The 21169-nt window shown below is 42.0% G+C and overlaps 1 protein-coding gene and 2 non-coding genes across 3 annotated transcripts in view; 1 reads left to right on the top strand and 2 right to left on the bottom strand.

The window, feature by feature from the left end:
• LMNB1 (lamin B1) overlaps window positions 1-21169 on the bottom strand; it is a 55532-nt gene that overhangs the window by 25845 nt on the left and 8518 nt on the right. The window contains exons 2-3 of the mRNA XM_049772730.1: window positions 5089-5245; window positions 4475-4600 (exon numbers count right to left, since the gene is read on the bottom strand). Coding sequence (XP_049628687.1) covers window positions 4475-4600; window positions 5089-5245 — 283 coding nt within the window. The remainder of the gene's footprint in view (window positions 1-4474; window positions 4601-5088; window positions 5246-21169) is intronic.
• Window positions 356-570, bottom strand: LOC126008212 (small nucleolar RNA U3). Its single transcript, XR_007495563.1, has one exon. It is a non-coding gene; the product is annotated as a small nucleolar RNA U3 (small nucleolar RNA).
• LOC126007884 (small nucleolar RNA SNORA51) lies at window positions 4020-4152 on the top strand. The gene has a single exon (XR_007495359.1). It is a non-coding gene; the product is annotated as a small nucleolar RNA SNORA51 (small nucleolar RNA).

Genomic DNA, 21169 nt, shown 5'->3' on the forward strand with positions numbered 1-21169 from the left:
CAAAGCACTGCTAGGTATGGCCAAAAACCAAAAAATGAAATAAAGATGAGAAGTTGGAGGTGGAGGGTATCGCAGCGGTAGGGCATTTGGCTTACACGCGACTGACGTAGGTCACACCTGGGTTCAACCACTGGCATCCCATACGGTCCCAAGCCAGGAACCCCTAAGCACTACTGGGTTTGGCCCAAAAATCCAAAGACAAAAAATTTTAAAAAGATGAGAAGTTAATCAGCATATCTTATGTTTTAAGGAACTATCTAAAACTAGAATTATTAAGAACACAAATCCTAAAATTAAAACAAATCCAAAAAAACACAAATCCTAGAACACAATTTCTTTTTTTTTTTTTTTTTTAACCACTCAAGACTGCAGCCTCTCCCTCTACCTTTTCCAGAGGAAAGGGAGAACGATCAATGGCCAAAGGCAGTCGCAGAAGCGACACCTAGAGCCAGCTTCATGCTCAGGAGAGGACGCCCTGGCTCCTCCTCATGGCTTCGGCTGCTCTACACGATCAGAGAAACTTCTCTAGTCACATACTTTAGAAATGATCCCGAATGAAAGGGGAGAGATTACAACAGAACCTCAAGAAATACAACATATCATGAGATCATATTATGAACAACTATATTCAACTAGGCTAGAGAACCCACCAGAAATCGACAGATTCTTGGACAAACACCCTCTTCCAAGACTGGAAAAGGAAGACCTAGAAACTCTAAACAGTCCAATCACTTCAGAGGAAATTGAAGACGTAATTAAAAGACTCCCTAAGAACAAATGCCCAGGCCCAGATGGATTTACAAGTGAATTCTATCAAACATTTCAAGAAGACTTATTACCACTGTTCCATAGGCTTTTCAAAACCATAGAAAAAACAGGAATCCTCCCCAACTCCTTTTATGAGGCTAATATCACACTCATTCCTAAAGAAGGCAAAGACACCACCAAAAAAGAAAACTACAGACCAATCTCACTAATGAACATTGATGCAAAGATACTTAACAAAATCTTAGCAAACTGAATCCAACACCTCATCAAAAAGATCATACATCACGATCAAGTGGGATTCATACCAGGAATGCAAGGTTGGTTCAACATACGCAAATCAATAAACATTATACACCACATCAACAACATGAAGGACAAAAACCACATGATCATATCAATCGATGCAGAGAAGGCGTTTGACAAAATCCAACATCCGTTCATGTTAAAGACACTCAGCAAAATAGGGTTAGAAGGCACCTTCCTTAAGATAGTTACAGCTATTTATGAAAAGCCTACAGCCAACATTATACTTAATGGCGAGAAGCTAGAAGCATTCCCACTAAGGTCAGGAACTAGGCAAGGCTGTCCACTCTCTCCACTCTTATTCAATATAACCTTAGAAGTCCTAGCAATAGCAATCCGACAAGAGAAGGGAATCAAAGGAATTCAAGTAGGGAAAGAGGAACACAAGCTAGCTCTATTTGCTGATGATATGATGATATACATCAAAAACCCTAAAGAATCCACAGAAAAACTAGAAACAATCAACCAATACAGTAAAGTGGCTGGATACAAAGTCAATACACAAAAGACAGTAGCGTTTTTATATACAAACAATGAAGTTGAGGAGAGAGAGATTAAAAATACAATTCCATTTAAGATAGTATCAAAAAATATCAAATACCTAGGAATCAACCTTACAAGAGAAGTGAAAGATCTATACCAGGGAAACTTCAAAACACTTCAGAAAGAAATTGAAGACGATCTAAAGAAATGGAAGAACATCCCATCCTCATGGATAGGTAGAATTAACATAGTCAAAATGACTATTTTACCCAAACTGCTATATAGATTTAATGCAATCCCTATCCAAATCCAGACACAATTCTTTAAAGAAATAGAACAATCAATTATAAAATTCATTTGGAACCATAAAAGACCCAGGATAGCTAAACACATTCTGAAAAATGAGAAGTTGGGAGGTATCTCCTTACCTAACTTGAAACTATACTATAAAGCCATAGTAATAAAAACAGCATGGTACTGGAACAGAGACAGGACCTCAGACCAGTGGATTAGAACAGAATTCCCAGACATAAACCCCCAGATATATAGCCAACTAATATTTGATAAAAGAGGCAAGAATATGAAATGGAACAAAGAAAGCCTATTCAACAAATGGTGTTGGTACAACTGGAAACTCATATGCACGAAAGTGAAAATCGACCCATATCTCACTCCTTATACAAAAGTCAACTCAAAATGGATCAAAGATCTGGAAATCAGACCTGAATCTATAAAGTTTATCGAGAATAAAATAGGCAGAACACTCGAAGACCTTTATATCAAAAGGGTCTTTGAGACCGGAGCACCAATGGCAAAAACGTTAGCATCAACTATAAACAAATGGGACTATATCAAACTAAAAAGCTTCTGCATGGCAAAAGAAACCCTACTTAATGCAAGAAGACAGCTAACAGAATGGGAAAAAATCTTTTCACTTGATATATCAGATAAAGGGCTGATATCTAGAACATACAAAGCGCTCAGAAACCTGAGCCCTTCAAAACCAAATGAAGCCATAAAAAAATGGGGAGACGAAATGAATAGACATTTCTCTGAGGAAGAGAGAAGGATGGCCAACAAACACATGAAAACATGCTCACATTCGCTCATCATCAGGGAGATCCAAATCAAGACAACAATGAGATACCACCTCACACCAGTGAGGTTGGCTCACATCAAAAATAATGGGAACAACCTTTGTTGGAGAGGATGTGGTATGAAAGGAACTCTCATTCATTGCTGGTGGGAATGCCCCTTGGTCCAACATCTATGGAGAAAAGTCTGGAGAGTGCTCAAAGAACTTAGAATTGAGCTGCCATTTGACCCAGCATTGCTCTCCTAGGCATATATCCCCAAGATGGAAGGACATTCATTCCAAAATACATATGCACCCCACTATTTATTGCAGCACTCAGTATAATAGCCAAATCTTGGAACCAACCTCGATGTCCAACAACAGATGAATGGATCATTAAGATGTGGTACATATATACAATGGAATATTACATGGCAGTTAGAAATGATACAATCACAGACTTTGCAGCAACGTGGATGGACCTAGATCATGTTATGTTAAACGAAGTAAGTCAGAAGACAAAAGAAAAACACAGAATGGTAGCACTATTCTGAAACACCTAGAACACATAAAAAAACAAAAAAATGACATTGAAGAAGCATAACTGCTAGAACCACAAAGAAAGACTTCATAAACTCCATTCCCTGATCTGCACAGCCACCAAGATCTTTAGAAACAGGACTGTTTTTACCATCCAAGATAAAGTAGAAGTCTTCCACATACCACGAAAGCAGCAAGAGGAGAATAAATGATCTATTTTTTTGACGTCTTTATTTTGGTGTGGAGATTACGGTTGATGTCTCCAATATTATTTTATTTTATTTTGTTTTGTCTTTCTCTTTCTTTTTTGCACTTGAGTATGATTTGATTCCAGAACTGAGATTATTGTGTGGTGCCTGTCTTTATTGCTGTGGTGCTTATCGGTTATTTAATTCGATATTTTTTTTGTGTGTATTGTTGTGGTATTTTAATTACTTTTTTCACATCCTCTCTCAAACTGAGGTTGGAAGCCTCTAGACAGGACTCTGCCTATTTTCAGCATATTTGATTTTTGATTGAGAAGAGGACATATTAGGTGATGGGTATTCCCCTGATTCAATGTGAATATGTACCCAAAATACTACAGTGAAAGATATGTAAGCCATTATGAAAAAAAAAATTGTGTTTTTAATCAGAAATTTTCTTTGACTTACATGTATTATTATTATATCAATTATATTATATGTTATGTTATGTCACTATATTATGTTATATTAGTTTACCTCATTATGTTAATCAATTTTGTCCTTTAAATGAATTCTTACTTTAAAAAAAAAACAAAACAAAAAAAAAAAACAACTTTAGTTTGCTCTGAAGAAAAAAAAAATAAAATAAATAAAAGATAAGATAAGGCCTCCCAAATCTTACCACAGGCTGTGTTCTTTACACTGGCTGTATAGAAAGAGGAGGTACAGTAAAGGCACCCCATATACACCTCAACACAGGCCCCTTGCCGGATATGTATTGTGAATTGGGGGACAAAAAAAAAAAAAAAAAAAAAAGAAATGATCCCTGAAAGTATAGTCTTAGAACACAATTTCTATCCAAGCATCCAGCCATGAGAAGTCAAAATAGACAGAAGCCTTTAATGCAATAATTAAAATGGCCACAAGAGGGAGATATAGTCCACTGAAACTATTATTTCTGTATCTGCATCTAGCATTTCTGTGCATTGATTGACTCATGCAACCTATGCAGTACTTTGTGGTAGTATTATCCTTAAAAAAATTCTACACACACACACACCCCACACACAAGGTGCTTTGGACCCCTCCATTTCCTACAAAAAAGTGCAATTATAGTTACCTCCTCATACATGCTTTTACGAAACTCCAGGTCCTCAGTAAGACTCTGACAGCGATTCTCCAAATCCACTTTAAGCAAAGTTTCATCTGCTAACTGCTTTTTGGCAGCAGCTAAGGAGGCTTCCAACTATCACAAGGAAAAGAAGAAAAGGAAATTATACAGCAATCATTTGATAATGAGTGTAAGGTACCTCTGGCTTAAATTATGTTGCCGGGTTTCTCCAAATTTATCAACGCATGAGGGTCTCGTCTTAATCCCAGTCACAACTGTTTGAGCACTAGTCCCAACCCTGAGTGTCAGGTCAAAATTCATCTCAGTTGGTCACTGGTAGCAGGAAGCAGAACGAGGCCTCCAACTCCTATTTCAAATGCTCAGCCAACAATTTAGCTACATCTTTTCCCTTTGAAGAACAACAATGATGACACCTTTCCCAGCTTCACATCTGGAGGAACATCATAGACTTTGAGAACAAGACACAAAACGAGGCACAGCACTGCTTAACCCATACTTGTGTAACCTCAAGACTTTCCTTCCGTCAGGTGCCACTCAACTGAAATGATCTGCCAACATATATCCTGCAACACACATGCAGTCATAAAGCCAAGCTTACTTACCTGTGCCACCTGATCCTTCAGATCCTCCACATCTACCTCTAGGCTTTTTTTGTCACCAAGTGCAGTAGCCAAAGCCGCGTCCTTAGAATTCAGTGCTGCTTCATATTCTCGAAGCTTCATCTGGGCTCCATTAAGATCAGATTCTTTCTTAGCATAACTGTAATACATTTGAAGAAATATAAAACATCAAACCAGGCCCCTGATCTTCAAAAGCCTCCTCCGTGTCTACTGAAGCAGAAAACAGGGACACTTAAATACAAGCTGCCAAAAAGCCAGGGATATAGCTCACAGGCAGAGCACACGCTTCACACATCTCAGACCTGGGGTTGGATTTCTGGCATTCTGGCATTCCTGCCCCAAAATAAAGGATATTTGCCGGGGGGTGGGAAAGGCACTCCTGGCAGGCTCAGGGGTCATATGGGTGCAGGGACTAAAACCCAGCTCAGTCTTACGTATGGCAAGTGCCCTGTTGTACTATAACTCTGAACCTTAAAAAAAAAAAAAAAAAAACGAACTTTGTTATGTTTTGGGGTCATACCCAGCAGTCAGTACTCAGGGCTTACTTCTGGCTCTATACTCAGGGATCACTCCAGGTGATTACCATATGTAGTTCTGGGGATCAAACCAGGGTAGGCTGGTGCTCAAAAGACCAGGAGATGCTAGAGGAAGAACTCAGCCCTTCAGCCACTAAAGAATGGACTCCTGCCTGTTGAATTCACTCCAGCCCTAAATAATTTTATTTTAAAGATTTCAAATCTCAATGCCTATTGTTTCATTATTTCATTCCCTCCCACAGCTGAGGGGATGTGTAGGGGTGTGATACTCGCACATTTGACTAAGATGCTCACCAAGGTTGGTCCTCCAGTCTGTGTTGCTTACATAGTGCACAGTGGCCCCACTCCTGTGAGCTGGGCGCACAGCAGTTACAGCTGTGCTGCTTGCCTGGATCACTGTGCTCAACACAGTGGTACTTCCCAACCGTGGGGCTGGCACATGGATCTAGCTGCAGTGTTCAGCCGGGGTCAGCGCCCTTTCTGTGGCGCTTATATACGCCCGGCTAAAGTACACCCAGAAACTTCTGATGCCAGGGATAGAGACTGCACGGCTGCCAGGCTCAGACACTAATAAGAAGGATGCTGGTGCATGTAAGATTAAGATTAAGAACCCATGATCACATGCTTACAAGACATGTAATTACAAGTCATGCTAAGCCCCCACACTTGCACCAGCTTCTAATTTAAAATATTTTGTAGAAGAGCTGAGGATATGTAGGGTGCTTGCCTCGCATGCAGCCAAACCAGGTCCAATCCCTGCTATCCCATATGGCCCCATGAGTACCACCTGGAGTAATTCTTGAGCACAAAGCCAGAAATAATTCTGGGTGTGGTTTTGCTGAGTGTGAGTATCAATGGGTGTGGCCCAAAAACAAAAGCAAAAAAGATATATATATATATCTGTAAAACATATTCACTACCAAGAAGGGACTAAATGAGGAATCTTTATTTAAAATAAGCTCTTGTTTGGGGCCGGGAAGGTGGCGCTACAGGTTAGGTGTCTGCCTTGCAAGCGGATGGACCGAGGTTCGATCCCCTGGTGTCCCATATGGTCCCCCCAAGCCAGGGGTGATTTTTGAGCGCATAGCCAGGAGTAACCCCTGAGCTTCAAACGGGTGTGGCCCAAAAAACCAAAAAAAAAACAAACAAACAAAAAAATAAATAAAATAAGCTCTTGTTAAAAACAGATCAACTTGGGGACTGGAGAGTTAGCATGAAGGTAGGGCATTTGCCTTGCGTGCACAAGGACGGTTCGAGTCCTGGAATCCCATATGGTCCCCCAAGCCTGCCAGGAGCAATTTCTGAGTGTAGAGCCAGGGCTGCCAGGTGTGACCCAAAAACAAAAAACAACAAACAAACAAACAAACAAAAAAACCAGACCAACTGTCCAAGCATAAGAAAGTATAATTTGATAAAGTATAATTTAATCAAAGATTTAACATTGTATGTGTGTGTGTCTTTTGGCCACCCCAGACTGCTTGAAGTCTTTCTCCTAGCTCTACACTCAGAGCAGTCCTGATAGGGCTGGGGGACTAGAGGACATGGTGGTGGTGGAAGTAGAGGACCACATGTGGTGCTGGAGATAAAATCTTAGTCACTGGAGGCAAATGCCCTACCCGCTGTAATATCACTTGGGTCCTTGACAGATTACATGTTTGTTTTTTTTTTTAAGATCTTCCTTGAAATATTGGAGATTTGACAGATTTTTTTTAAATCATGTTTTCTTTTAAATCTTAATTTTTGGGGGGATGACCCAGAGCTAAGGGAGTGCTTTTATGTAAAAACCTAACAGCCTCTGCCCGCACCTGCCATCTTCCAGTAAGGAAACAGCCAGACTCCTGCACCAAACTAACTTCCCAAAGTCTGGTTGAGGCTGATACCTCTGGGGCATTCTGAGAACAGGTGGGGGAGATTCCCCTTTCTGCCTAAGCCACAGCAGCCTAGAGTCACACCCTCCAGTCTCCACAGAAAACAGCCCTACACCACAACTGCCAGACTGCCAAATTTGTTTCAGATCTATAATTCCTCAAAATTTCATAGTAGTTTCAGCCTGTAAGATTTTCATAAATCTTATGGGAAAGAAACAGAAATCTGCCACGCTCAGTGAGCTTAAATAGTAACCAGAAAAGCACCACTCACAGCTCAGTAAATCCTTAGTGGTTGAGTCTACAACTATTACAAATTGACACTTGTTGAGCTAAATTTTGACAATTCCGTTTGCCTTAGTGCTGTAACAAAGAAAATATGAAACAAATGCGTACGCGCCTACAAGAGGGCAATTTAGGAGGTGGGTGGGAAATGTGGGACACTGGTGGGACTGATGTTTGAACACTTAATGCCTGAAACAACTTCTTCATGAACAAATTTGGTAAATCACGGTGCTTAAAAAAAAATTTTTTTTTTTTGGTTTTTGGGCCACACTCAATGAAGCCCAGGGGTTACTCATACTCCTGGCTATGTGCCTGGCTTGGGGGACCATATGGGATGCTGGGGATCAAACTAAGGTCCATCCTCGGTCAGTCACGTGCAAGGTAAACACCCTACAGCTTCGGCCCATAAAATTTTTTTTATTTTGTTTATTGATTGGTTTTTGGGCCACACCCAGTGGTGCTCAGGGGTTTATTCCTGGCTCTGCACTCAGAAATCACCCTCAGCAGGCTGGGGGACCAGATGAGACGCCGGCAAACCGAGTCCCTCCCAGGTCTGCTACATGCAACGCAAGCGCCCCACTGCTTTGCTATCTCTCTGGCCCCTACAAAAATAAAATTTTAAAGAAAATAATCATATTGTATAGGGGCTCCTAAACCATTTATAAAAACTAGTGACTCAAAATTAATTAATTCCAGAGCAATCAATCTAACCTGCAATTTTACATTCCCAAACATAATGTGGTGCTTCACAGTGTGGATTCTCACAGAAGTGAAGCCCAAATTCATGATAAAAAAATTTTAAATCATGCCACTGGGGAGCCAGAACGGTGGCTCAAGTAGTAGGGCACTTGCCTTGCACGCAGCTGATCTAGGACAGTGGTTTGATCCCCCAGCATCCCATATGGTCCTCCAAGCCAGGAGTGATTTTTTGAGCACATAGCCAGGAGTAACCCCTGAGTGTCACAGGTGTGGCCCAAAAAGCAAAGGAAAAAAAAATCATGCCACTGGGACCAAGAATGTGGCTCAGTAGCATAACACCTACATGCCTTGCGTGTCTGAGAGCCTGGCTTCCATCCCCAGCATCACAAAAACTAAATATAGATCATGCCAATTTAGGCCAGAAAGATGTTCAACGGCTTGAGCCTATGATTTGCATACAACAGAAATGATCCCTGAAAGTAGTCTTGAGCCTATGATTTGCATGCAGAGCTCCCGGTGAGGTTCCTGGTACCACACAGTCATCATCTTGGGCCACTCCTCCAAAGACTGCCAGAAGCAAGCAAGCCTAAGATCCAGAGGCACCCAAGCACTGCCGGATGGGGCCCAACAAGTCAAACCAAAATTGTTTACAAGCAAACCAATTTGATAGGCAGGCATTTTCTGTATACTCTATCTCAATGCTTTAATGGATACTAACACATAGTTCCAAATTGGTTCAGATTAAGTCAAGTGCAACAAGGTTTGTGAAGTACAGGAAACATAAGAAGCCAGGGATGATGGGAGTACACTTGACTAATAGCAATTTCCCACCAAAAATCAAAACCAGATCAGACAGTGAACTCCCAAAGAGATGATAGTAGTACTTGGAGCTACCTAATGGTAACAGTACTTTGTTAGTACTGTTAAATGTGGTGCCAAGTTCTTAGTCATTTATACTACTACATATTAGTTCACTGGTAGAATGTCTGCCTTGAAAGCATGAGGACTTCAGCTTAAACCCAAATGCAAACTCAGTGACACTGTCATTTGGGAACCCTGGTGCTGCTGCGACACTGTGACACTTCTGGCACAGTGCAACCAACACAACTAATGTCTGTGCATCACAACTATTGCCTGTCCTGGGTGGCATTGCAGCTAAAAGTACACAAGCACCAAAACCAAGATGTACCCTCTTAGTTATAACCGTAAAAAGAAATGGAATAAGAAAATTATGCACATAAAGGGAAGAAAGATGGGGGGAGCAGGGGGTTTCTGCTGGTGCTTGGATGGGAGGAACACAGGACACAGAGTGCCAGGGATCAAATTCAGACCTCACACATCCTCTACCACAGCTCTGGGAAATTTCTTAGGGAGTGATGATCCCAGATGTCCTCAAGAGGCACCGGGCAGTCCTCGAGGAACTACATTGTGCCAGGGAATGAACCTGGAACTTAGTGCATAAGGCATGTGTTCCACTTTCTGCACTGTCTCCCCCACTCACGGAAGGAGGAAATCTTTCCTGATGACTGGTAAAGTTCCAACAGGTTCATTCTAAATTATGGCTCACCATACCTATGAGACACCAAATCACTCAAGACCTAGCTAGTCTAACAATAGCTACTTGAGAACTAACTAGAAACATAATAAACACTTAAAAAAATAGATAGGCCAGGGAGATCATTTAAAAGGGCTGGTGCATATGCCTTGCATGCTAGGGCCCCACATTCACGGCACAGAACATGATCCCCAAAACAAACCAAATAAATACCAGTGCAGGTTTGACTCCCCAGCACCACTCGGGGTCCCCCAAATCCCAGCAGTAGTGATCCCGGACCACAGAACCAAGGAGCAAGCCCTGGCCACCTCCCACCTCATCATAAAAAGAAATCAAGAAAGAAAAATGAAGGAATACTTAAAACATAATCTACAACTCATTACAAATCATTCCATTAACAGCTAGGGTGTGTGCCTTGCACAGAGCAACCTGGGCTCAATCCTGGCACTTCATTTGGTCCCTTGAGCCCCTCCAGGAGATATTCCTGGGCACAGAGCAAGAAGAAAACCCCAAGCACCATCTGGTATGATCCCAAAAATACATTTCATTAGATAATGGCAAAGGATTTGTCTTTCTATCACATCCCCTTGGTTCAGTGGCAGAGATAATTCAAGTTGGTCTGAGTTGAACTGTCAGTGCCCCTGAGCACAATCTTGGCAGCTCTTCTGTCTGTGAAGCCCTAGTCCCACATGAGGCACCAGTGTGTCTAAGCTAAAGAGTGAAATGCCCAGTTTGAGAGCACCACAACAGGCATAAGTGTCACAGCCAGTTTGTACAACCACATGAATGGGCATGGTTTCCTTGATTAGTTTTCTATTACAGGGGTCCATTTATCACTAAAGCTTGGCTGATTAAAATCAGAAAGAAATCCTTAAGAAATCCCTAAGTTCATTTTCTCTAAATGAATCTATAAAACTTGCATTTGTACTTCTTTTACAAATGCTATTTTCTGTCTTCTCAAGTACTCTGTCCTTGTTCTTTGAGCTTCACATAAAAAAAAAATTAAAGGCACAATAAGTAATAATGTAACCTTTCCTCATTTTTCTCAGCAATTCAAAATTAGTTTCTTTGTAGGTAGAATTAGCTAGATAAGAGGAAATGGTCTATATATTATAAAATATATAAGTAATTTGTATCTGGAGACAGAGATAGTAAGGGGTGGGGAGTAGGTGCTTGCCTTGCAATAGACCCAGTTGATCCTTCTAGCACCGTAGGAGTGGCCCCCAGCACTGCCAGATGTTGCCCCAGGTCCCCCAACAACAACAACAAAAATAAAAATAAAAAAACTTCCAATTTCTATTAAATAGGATCTTATTTGTATGTATAGTATTTTCCCATTTTAATGTGCCTATGCAAATAAAAAAGCAATGCCACGTGGTGTTATAGGCGCATATGGGGGCCATAAGAACAATTACAATGATTCCCATGACATGGTTCAATCATAAGCATTAAACTGGGGGACTCTTCCACCAAAATTCCTTGTTAAACAGTTCAAAAAGAGAAGATAAAAAGTGGTTAGAATCATCACTGTATAAGACAAAATTTAGTAAGAATTATAGCTGTCCGAAAAAAACCACAAAATATTCTAAAGAAATACGTGTCCATTTTATGTATCTTGAAATAGTTTGGGGTTGTCACACACAATGGACAGCTTTGGACTGTGATTAGGATTGTACACTACTGAAGTTAAAAAGAGAAATGTAGGTTAGTGATGTTTGAGAGGGGGTTAGAGAGTTAAGGAGTAAAAAAGAGTTTTGTATGGGTATGGGAAAGGGTAGAATACAAAGTGAACATTCTATATATGCAAAACATAACATAAGAATAAGGAATATTCTGAAAACATGAAGTATATGAAGTACGCGCGGGGGCATGAGCCCCCGCGCGGTTCTGTAGTTTTTGGATGCCTAGGGAGGAATTTCTGCCCCCCTCCCCCCAGGGCCCAATTAACCAGGTGTGGCCTTGAAGACCCACCAGGATTGGGGGGACCTTGGTCTCCTGGACTAGGTGTTCAGCCCAGGGGACCTATGGCTAGCTGTCCTGCCCAGAGCCCCCAACATACCAGGCAAAGACACCCAGAAATCCTGGCATGCGGAGTACTCTGAGCCCAGCCGAGCCTCTGTAGTTTTTGGATGCCTAGGGAGGAATTTCTGCCCCCCTCCCCCCAGGGCCAAATCTTGTAGTGCAGAGAGACCTTACACCCTGAACATTGACATAACGACCTGGCACAGACCTCAGAAGAAAGGGCATAATCCATTCTCCCCTGAACCAGGGAAGCCATCCACGAAACATCCAGGCTGGTCTATAACATCACCTGGAAGCAAGCCTCTACCACGGAAGATCTACACTGCTCAGACTTTGACCTGCTCAAAAGAGACTTCCCTTAACATTGAGAAGACTTAACAATGACAATGACCTGCTTACAGGACAGGGCTCCCTGCATTGCCCTTTGATTGTGAGGTGAAAGGAGAGGATGCTCCACATCCTGACTTCAATGTAAGATATGCAGATTCCAGGATCTTTAATACAGAAACATGATACCAACAACAGAGACAGTGTGAAAAATAAAAGTGTGTTGGCACTACAGACAATGTATTGGATTGGACGATCTAGCTTGCCTGAAGCCTAGACTTGGTCTTGTGCCAGGAAACTTCAGGGGTCGGGTCTCTTTGTACTTAGGCCAAGGTTATTTCTTTCCATGTCCCTCATATTTTGGTGGGCCTATGCAAACAACAATTGCCACTCTAACACCATTTTTTACTGTGCTCCTTTGACTCTAATCCTTAAAAAGAACTCACTTAAAATTTGAGGTTAACGTAAGCTAATATGCATGTATATGGAAATGTAAGAAAATACTATGCCTGTAATGTTTAAGGAGTTACGTAAGTTTTATGGCTTTAGATTGCTTTGTGTACTGTTAAGAAATATTATAATGTGTTACAATCTGGGGACTTGAGGGACAAAGCAATTGTACATGGATTCTGTCTTATTTATCTTAATGTTCTTTGGCTGAAATTTCAAAGTTAAGATATCAGCGAGGGGACTTCTGAGAATTATGTTATGGGTGATTGTCCTTCCACTCTAACTTTACCTTGTCCTCTTTCTTTGCACCCTTGTTCTCGTAATTAAAAATAAAAAAAATAAAAAAATAAAAAAAAAATAAAAAAACTTAATATGGACTTTTAAAAATTATGCATTTGGGCAAAAATAAACAAGATGAGAAGTATTTGTAAAGATAAAAGTAAAAATACCAGTATCTGGATTTCTTTAAGACAAAATAGCCACAGAAACCCAGAGTGAATCATTATCAATTTAGTTTTATTTTCCACAGAAACTACACACAGTTCCGGCTACTTAGGTGATTTTCCAACCACTTCTGAGAGGCTCCCTAGACAGAAATGGCAGGTTCCCTTTACATCCAAACAAACACTCCACAAATGCAGGCAGCATTCCCCAAGTCACTATCACCTCGGAGAAGAAAAGAAACCACAACAAAGGGTTAAAGATGCTCTCACTGTCAATGCCTTTCATCACCCTTGGCTCAGCGACTTCAATGTGCTCTGATGCTCCTCCTCAAGGTTCAAGAAGTTACAAGGAGGAAAGAGACCAGAACCAAACAGAAACCACTCTAAATGATTTCTAGTCATCCCCGCAAAAGGAAGGTTTTACAGCCCCTCCAAAGCAGCCCACTTTACAAAGAGCAGCACACCCAGCTGTCCAGCTCTGTTTCAGTCCACTCTGGAGTTCCCAGCAGCTGTCTGGCAGCAGCTGAACATCCTCCAACAGTGGAGTATTCAACTGATTGTCCACACCTCCCATTTCTGGGCTCATTTCATCAGCAGAGTTCCCATTCGATGTATTTTGTATTATGCAGCCAACGTCCAGGCATTCAGGGAATGGACAAATGGATAAACAGACACACACATATACTTACACTTTAATTTAGAACTAAGCATAAAGGTAATTATTAACAAGTACATCAGAAGGATAGCACAGATGTTAATGCATTTGCCTAGAACATAGCTTACCCTGGTTTGATTCCTAGAATGAATCAAGCTTGCCCTGCCAGGAGTAATCCCTGAGCTCAAATCCAGGAGTTAGCTGAGTCCTGCTGGTAGTATCATCATCCCACCTGAGGGTGATAGATGGGGAATAAATTCTCTTTTTGCCAGAAAGTATTATCATTATGCCCAAATGAAATCCTGATATATTTATTTCATAGAAACAGATTCAACCTATATATTAAATAGATAGCAACAACATTTATTCCTTAATTTCAATACTGTCATCAAATAATTTTCTCTTCCAAAGAGAACAGATGTGACCCACAACAATACTTCTAAACAGAAAACTTAATGAAATTCTGGGGCTGAACAATAATATAGCAGGGTATTTGCATCACATGCAGTCAATCCAAGTCGGATGGCCCACATCCCATTTGGTCCCCTGACCACCTCCAGGAGTAATTCTTTGTTTTTTGTTTTTGTTTTTTTTTTGTTTGTTTTGTTTTTGTGGTTTTTGGGTCACACCCGGCAGTGCTCAGGGGTTATTCCTGGCTCCAGGCTCAGAAATTGCTCCTGGCAGGCACAGGGGACCATATGGGACGCTGGGATTCAAACTGATGACCTCCTGCATGAAAGGCAAAACGCCTTACCTCCATGCTATCTCTCTGGCCCCCAGGAGTAATTCTTGAGCACACAACCAAGAGTTAACTGCTGAGCACTGTCTGGTGTGGCACAAAAAAAGCAAAAACAAAAAAAAAGTTTTTTATAAAATTCTTTACCATCAAGCTAAATGTAGTCGGAGAGGTTTGCCTCAAAAAGACTGAGTTCAAACTATAGCTCTACAAGCCTCCTCCATCAACAGTAGGCATAATCCCCACTTTTAATTGCTTTTAAGACAAAAATATAATGCCCTAATCTTCAGAAGATCAGATGATCACAATTTCCATTAAGAAAGATCTCTTGGGGCCGGGCGGTGGCGCTAGAGGTAAGGTGCCTGCTTTGCCCGCGCTTGCCTTGGACGGACCGCGGTTCGATCCCCCGGCGCTCCATATGGTCCCCCAAGCCAGGAGCAACTTCTGAGCGCATAGCCAGGAGTAACCCCTGAGCATCACCGGGTGTGGCCCAAAAAGCAAAAAAAAAAAAAAAAAGAAGAAAGATCTCTTTGGGGGCCGGAAAGATAGAATGGAGGTAAGGCGTTTGCCTTTCATGCAGAAGGACGGTGGTTCGAACCACAGCATCCCATATGGTCCCTGTGCTTGCCAGGGGCGATTTCTGAGTCTAGAGCCAAGAGTAAACTCTGAGCGCTGGCAGGTGTGACCCAAAAACCAAAAACCAAAAAAAAAGAAGGATCTCTTTGGTGGAGGGGCTGGAGCAATAGCACAGTGGTAGGGCATTTGCCTTGCACACAGTCTACCCAGGACAGACCAGGTCTGACCTGTCATCCCATATGGTCCCCGGAGCCTGCCAGGAATGATTTCTGAACACAAAGCCAAGAGTAACCAGAGTGCCAACAGGTGTGGCCCCAAAACCGAAAAAAGAAAAAAACATCTCTTTGGAACAATCAAGGAAACATGTTGATATAATGAGGAGAAACACTAAGCCAGTCTACAAAAAGATTGCCCACTCTATGGAAATCATTAATCATATGAAATTGTCTAACAAATTAAACGGCTTTTCTTGACAAGTTCGGGTTGAAAAAGGACAAAGTGCTACCAAAAGTACAAGCTGTAACTTCTGCCTTGTAGTGGTGGAGAAACACAACTCCACCTTGCATCAACCAATCTCTATTGGAAGAGCCTCAGGAGGGTGGAACCTAAAGAAAAAGTGGATCTCCTTCTGAAACTGAAAGCAGATGAATGAGTGAAAACTAATGAAAAGCCCAAAAGTGCTGCATCTTACAGGAATATCTGAGAAGTGAGCTGATTTAACACTGCAAACACTGACGGTGGCAAAAGATAACCCTGGTATCCTGAAGTGGGACATGAAAAAAATCTAAGAAACAAACCAACCTCCCACTTCCCTCCCTACATGTTCAATGAACAAAGACAAATGTTTACTCAAGGAGTAAACCAGATTCTCTACTTTGGCAGTCACCAGCCAGAGCCAAAGGTGGCCCCATACTAAGAAAGAAAGGGAAGTCTGTGGACTACTTCCAATTCCTTCTCCCCTCTGTCAGCCTACAAGACACTGAGATGAGGGGAGCTGGGGGAACTAGCTCATGAAGGAGAACTCCTTGCTACAATGAGGCAAGCAGCATGAATGGAAATGGTACTGGGGAAAGTGATCCATGCCTTCATGGATCACTTTCCCCAGTACCATTTCCATTCATGCTGCTTGCCTCCGCTTATTTAATAGCACCCTCTTATATCTGTACAAGCATTCCCATTTGGATGCTAAATTATAGGCTTGCCCCATAAGCTTCTGAAGTGTTTTCATCAAAGGAGGTCAATGAGCAAAAAGTTTTTTACTACAGAATCTTAAAAGGTGGCAAGTGGTGTCGTTTCGGCCACCGTGCAATTATTTTTTAATATACAAACATCATGCTATGACTCTACTTTGAATTAACTATTTAAAATGTGTCCTCCCTGTCGTTTATCATTAGTGGCTCTGACCCCACTGCCCACAGCCCAGTTGTCCCTCTGGCCTCCTCAAGTCACACTACCCTAGCAACCCTCCCTAAAATCTTGGACTATCTGGTGTAGTCCAGATAGTCTGAGCTCATCTTCAACCCCTTTCCCTACCTCTCTGGTGACTGTCAGCTCAGTTGTGGGATTCCTTCCTTTCCGGAGGTCTGTCCATATCAGACTCTGCACCCCTTCCTTTTTTTTCTTCCCTGCTAAGATGATCTGATTCTCTTCAGGGATCCAGTAGCATTCCAAACCCTCAGTTGACAGCAAATCAATCACTCTTGCCACCTGCCCAGTGTGCAGAGTCCCCCCAAACCCTCCATTCCCACCGACTTGTGAAGAGCACAGTATGTGCCTAGCCACTGCTCAGGAGAGCCACTACAGATGCTGTTCTCTTGGTCTCCCAAGCTCAGTCTCTTAGATCCACCTTCTGTCCCTCCTACTGCAGCCTCAGTTCAGGGTCCCCTCCTGATTCCTCCAGGGGCCTTACTAGTAAATAATTACCTCCCCTTTCTCTATATCAGCCAAAGCAATTGACTAAGCAATTGTACCATGTCACTCTTCTGTTTGAATTTCTTGAATCCCTATTAGGATCCAACCCTCCCCTCAATTCAGGGATCTCTCAGAACAGTGCCCTCTAGGCATTTTGTTCAGAAGCTAAAGCCTCCTTACCTCCAGCTGCTGCCATAATCCCTCTGATTGTCTTCACAAGTAGGGGCTGTGAAGACATTCACATCTCCCAAGTAGACTGTTTCTCCCCAGACCACAAGGTCACAGCTATCCTAGCACTTATTACACTGTATTTGTGTTCTGCATTTACAGTTCCACAACAATGCAACTATCTGCTTTCTTCCCCACAGACCAGAAGCAACTTGGTAACAAGATTCATATATCCCTTCTCCAGTCCCAGCATTAATTCTCCGATTCCCCACCCCCACCACAGGGCCTGCACCTCCAATGTGTGACTAAAAAAGGAAACAGCTTCTATCTTAAATCTTAAAGATTTAGAGGAGCCAAGAGATGGTGCAGAAGGTAGGGTGCTTGCCTTACACGCAGCTGACCCAGATTCATTCATTCATTCATTCCCTGGCATCCCATATGATCTGAGTACAGTCAGAAATCATTTCTAAAGGCAGAACCAGAAGTAATACCCTACACATGCATGAGCAGGTGTGGGCCCCAAACCAAAAAATTTACTTAAGACTTTAATATCATTTAAAATTATTTTTAATAGGGGCCGGAGAGATAGCATGGAGGTAAGGCGTTTGCCTTTCATGCAGGAGGTCATTGGTTCGAATCTCGGCGTCCCATATGGTCCCCCGTGCCTGCCAGGAGCGATTTCTGAGCCTGGAGCCAGGAATAACCCCTGAGCACTGCCGGGTGTGACCCAAAAACCACACAAAAAAATTATTTTTAATAATATAAAATTATTATTAAAATCATTATTTTATTATTATAAAACAAAGTGTGAAAGTCATTTGGGGGTTTTCCTTCAATGATTTTTCCCCCCTCTCTGCTGTGCTCAGGGTCAAACAAGGGTCATATGTATGCAAAGTAAATGCTTTACCACTGATCTACATCCCAGCTTAAAAATATGGGTGTTTCCCAAAAAAAAAAAAAATCAAAATGAGATCAGGAGATAGTTCAAAACATTACAACATGTGTATTATATAAGCATGAGGTCCTAATTCAATCCCTGTACCACATGCCTCCCCCCAGGCACACAGATGTGCCCTGGGGCCCTTACTGTCAGGCTGAGTCTCTCAAGTGTCCCTGTGGCCTTCCATAAGAGGCCAGGAGACTAGCACCTCACCTCAAAATAAGTCTTATTAAGTTACAAGAACCAAATAAAAAGTTCATTTTGGAAAGCCTCAGAATAAAGCCTGTCACAAAAATATTAAAAGAAAAAAAAAATATTAAAAGAAAGCTAAGATTATAACTAAGATTTGATCTTTTCAATCCCTTATGCAAAGAGTAAAACTAATCAAAGAATCAGAAATACCCTCTAGAAATTAAAAGAAAATTTCCCCAAATAGAAAATGGAAATTATCTGTTGCTAGCATCAGAAACTGGTAACATGTTCCTCCCTTTACCCCATGGTTAACATTTAGCCAGTAAATTATTTGGCATTTAACCATTAAGTTTACCAGGTTAAAAAAAAAAAACAAAAAACTGTTATTGCCAGCAAGCAAGAAGTTAACCTAGGGCCAGAGTACAGCAGGCAGTGTTTGCCTTGCATGCAGTGAACCCAGATTTGATTCCCAGCATCCCATACGGGCCCCGGAGCCTATCCCTTAGAGCTGCCAGCTGAGAACCAAAAACCTAAAAAAGGAAGGAAAAAAAAAACAAAGATGGCCTCTGAAAAACCCATGTACAGAACAGCTAACTCAAGTTCACCTTTCTTCAAAACACATTCAACATGGAGCAGTCGATTCATCACTAGTAACCGGTGTTGACAACAGGCATATAGTAGCATTTATCATGAATCTGCTTCTAGTGACTATAGAAACAAACAAAAAAAGTCAAATGTCTATTTCTGAGCTGCAACTAATGGGTTTTATTTTCTTCGTGTTTTTCTGTATATTCTAATTTTCCATATGAACATTAACAAGAGTGAAACAAAAGTTTTTCAAAGCCCCCAAATATTACTGCCAGAACAATCCCCTTCTCACAGAAAAGAGGGAAGGAAAAGGGTCAAATGATTAAGGAGGGGCCGGAGTGATAGCGTTTAGTGTCTGCCTAGCATGTGCTAGCCTAGGATGAACCGTGATTCAACCCCAGCGTCCCGTATGGTCCCCCAAGCCAGACAGAGCCCTGAGTAACCCAAGCATCACAGGGTGTGGCCCAAAAACAAACAAACAAACAAAAAAGAAGTGATTAAGGAGGGGTCTGGAGAGAGCACAGCTGTAGGGTGTTTGCCTTGCACGCAGCCAATCTAGGACAGATGATGGTTCAAATCCTGGCATCCCACATGGACACCCTCCCCCCAACGTGGTCCCCCATGCCTCTCAGGAGTGATTTCTGAGCTCAGAGCCCGGAGTAAACCCTGAGCGCCGCCGGGTGTGACCCAAAAAAAGAAATGATTAAATAAAGAAACCTCCTTAGGGTCTGCTAAAGACAACAATGATGAGGGGGTTTGCCTTGAACATGGTGAATCCAGGTTCAATCTCCGGGATCCCATAGAGTCCCCAGAGAACCACCACCAGGAGTGATTCTTGAGCACAAAGAAAGGAGCCTGAGGGCCAGGAGAGATAGCACAACAGCATTTGCCTTGCAAGCAGCCAATCCAGGACCAAGGGTGGTTGGTTCGAATCCCGGTGTCCCATATGGTCCCCCGTGCCTGCCAGGAGCTATTTCTGAGCAGACAGCCAGGAGTCACCCCTGAGCATCGCCGGGTGTGGCCCAAAAAAAAAAAAAAAAAAAAGAAAGGAGCCTGAGCATTGACAGATGTGGTTGAAAACTTTAAAAAGGAAAAAAGAAAAGAGATTTCAAAAAGAAAGAGAAAAGGAGGAACGGGGAGGAAGAAAAGAAAGGAAAAAGAAAACCCCATCACAGTTTAGGGTGTTACCTGCTGCCTGCAACCTGACTGTCAGTGAAGCTCTTTCCCCGCTCTGGGCATGAAAAAGCCCTGCACTAGAAAGTGCTCAGCTCTTTGACTCAAGACATAGACTGGACAAATCTAATAGCAGCAGCATATTTTTCCAGGCTTTATCTTTCACTCTTAGTGTAAGTCACTTCCTCCAATTTAAGTACAACAAACACTTTCCTAGTCTAAGGTCCCAGGTTAAATAAACATTTCCAGAGGATATCATGCTTTAGCAAACATTCCCTGAAAGCAAGAGAAGGAAGTATGACAGTGTAATTACCTCAGGCCCTCTTCCTAGGTTGGACACCAATTCTAGGGGTCTGTACTCAGTTTCCCTCGAAAACTTAAAGAAATTCCTAACAGTAAGTCTTGAAGCTTTTACATTAAGAACAATTGTCATGAAGCTGAAGAGGTATTACAGCCTTCCATGGGATGAAACTGGATCCTATACCCAGCATCCTATCAAGTCCCCTAAGGATGTTCAGGACCAACTCCTGAGCATAGAGCCAGCTAAAACCCCTGAGCATCCGTAGGTTTGCCCCCAAAACAAAACAAACAAAAAGTGTCAGTCTGCTTGCTTCTTACCTGAACTCAAAAATGGAAAACTTAATATATGGTCTGAGGGTTTTGTTTCTTTTTGTTTGTTTTTTGTTTTTGGCTCACATCTGGCAGTGCTCAAGGGTTACTACTGGCTCTATGCTTAGAAATTGCTCCTGACAGGCTTGGGGGACCATATGGAATGCCAGGATTCGAACCACCGTGCTTCTGCATGCAAGGCAAACGCCCTACCTCCATGCTATCTCTCTGGCCCCGGGTTTTGTTTCTCACTCAATCATGCTACAGACAAAAAAAAACTTCTTTAAGCATACTGACAGATTCTTTTAAGTTTGAAGACGCAAAAATATTGTT

The sequence above is a fragment of the Suncus etruscus genome, chromosome 4 (assembly GCF_024139225.1).
Source record: "Suncus etruscus isolate mSunEtr1 chromosome 4, mSunEtr1.pri.cur, whole genome shotgun sequence".
Taxonomy (NCBI): domain Eukaryota; kingdom Metazoa; phylum Chordata; class Mammalia; order Eulipotyphla; family Soricidae; genus Suncus; species Suncus etruscus.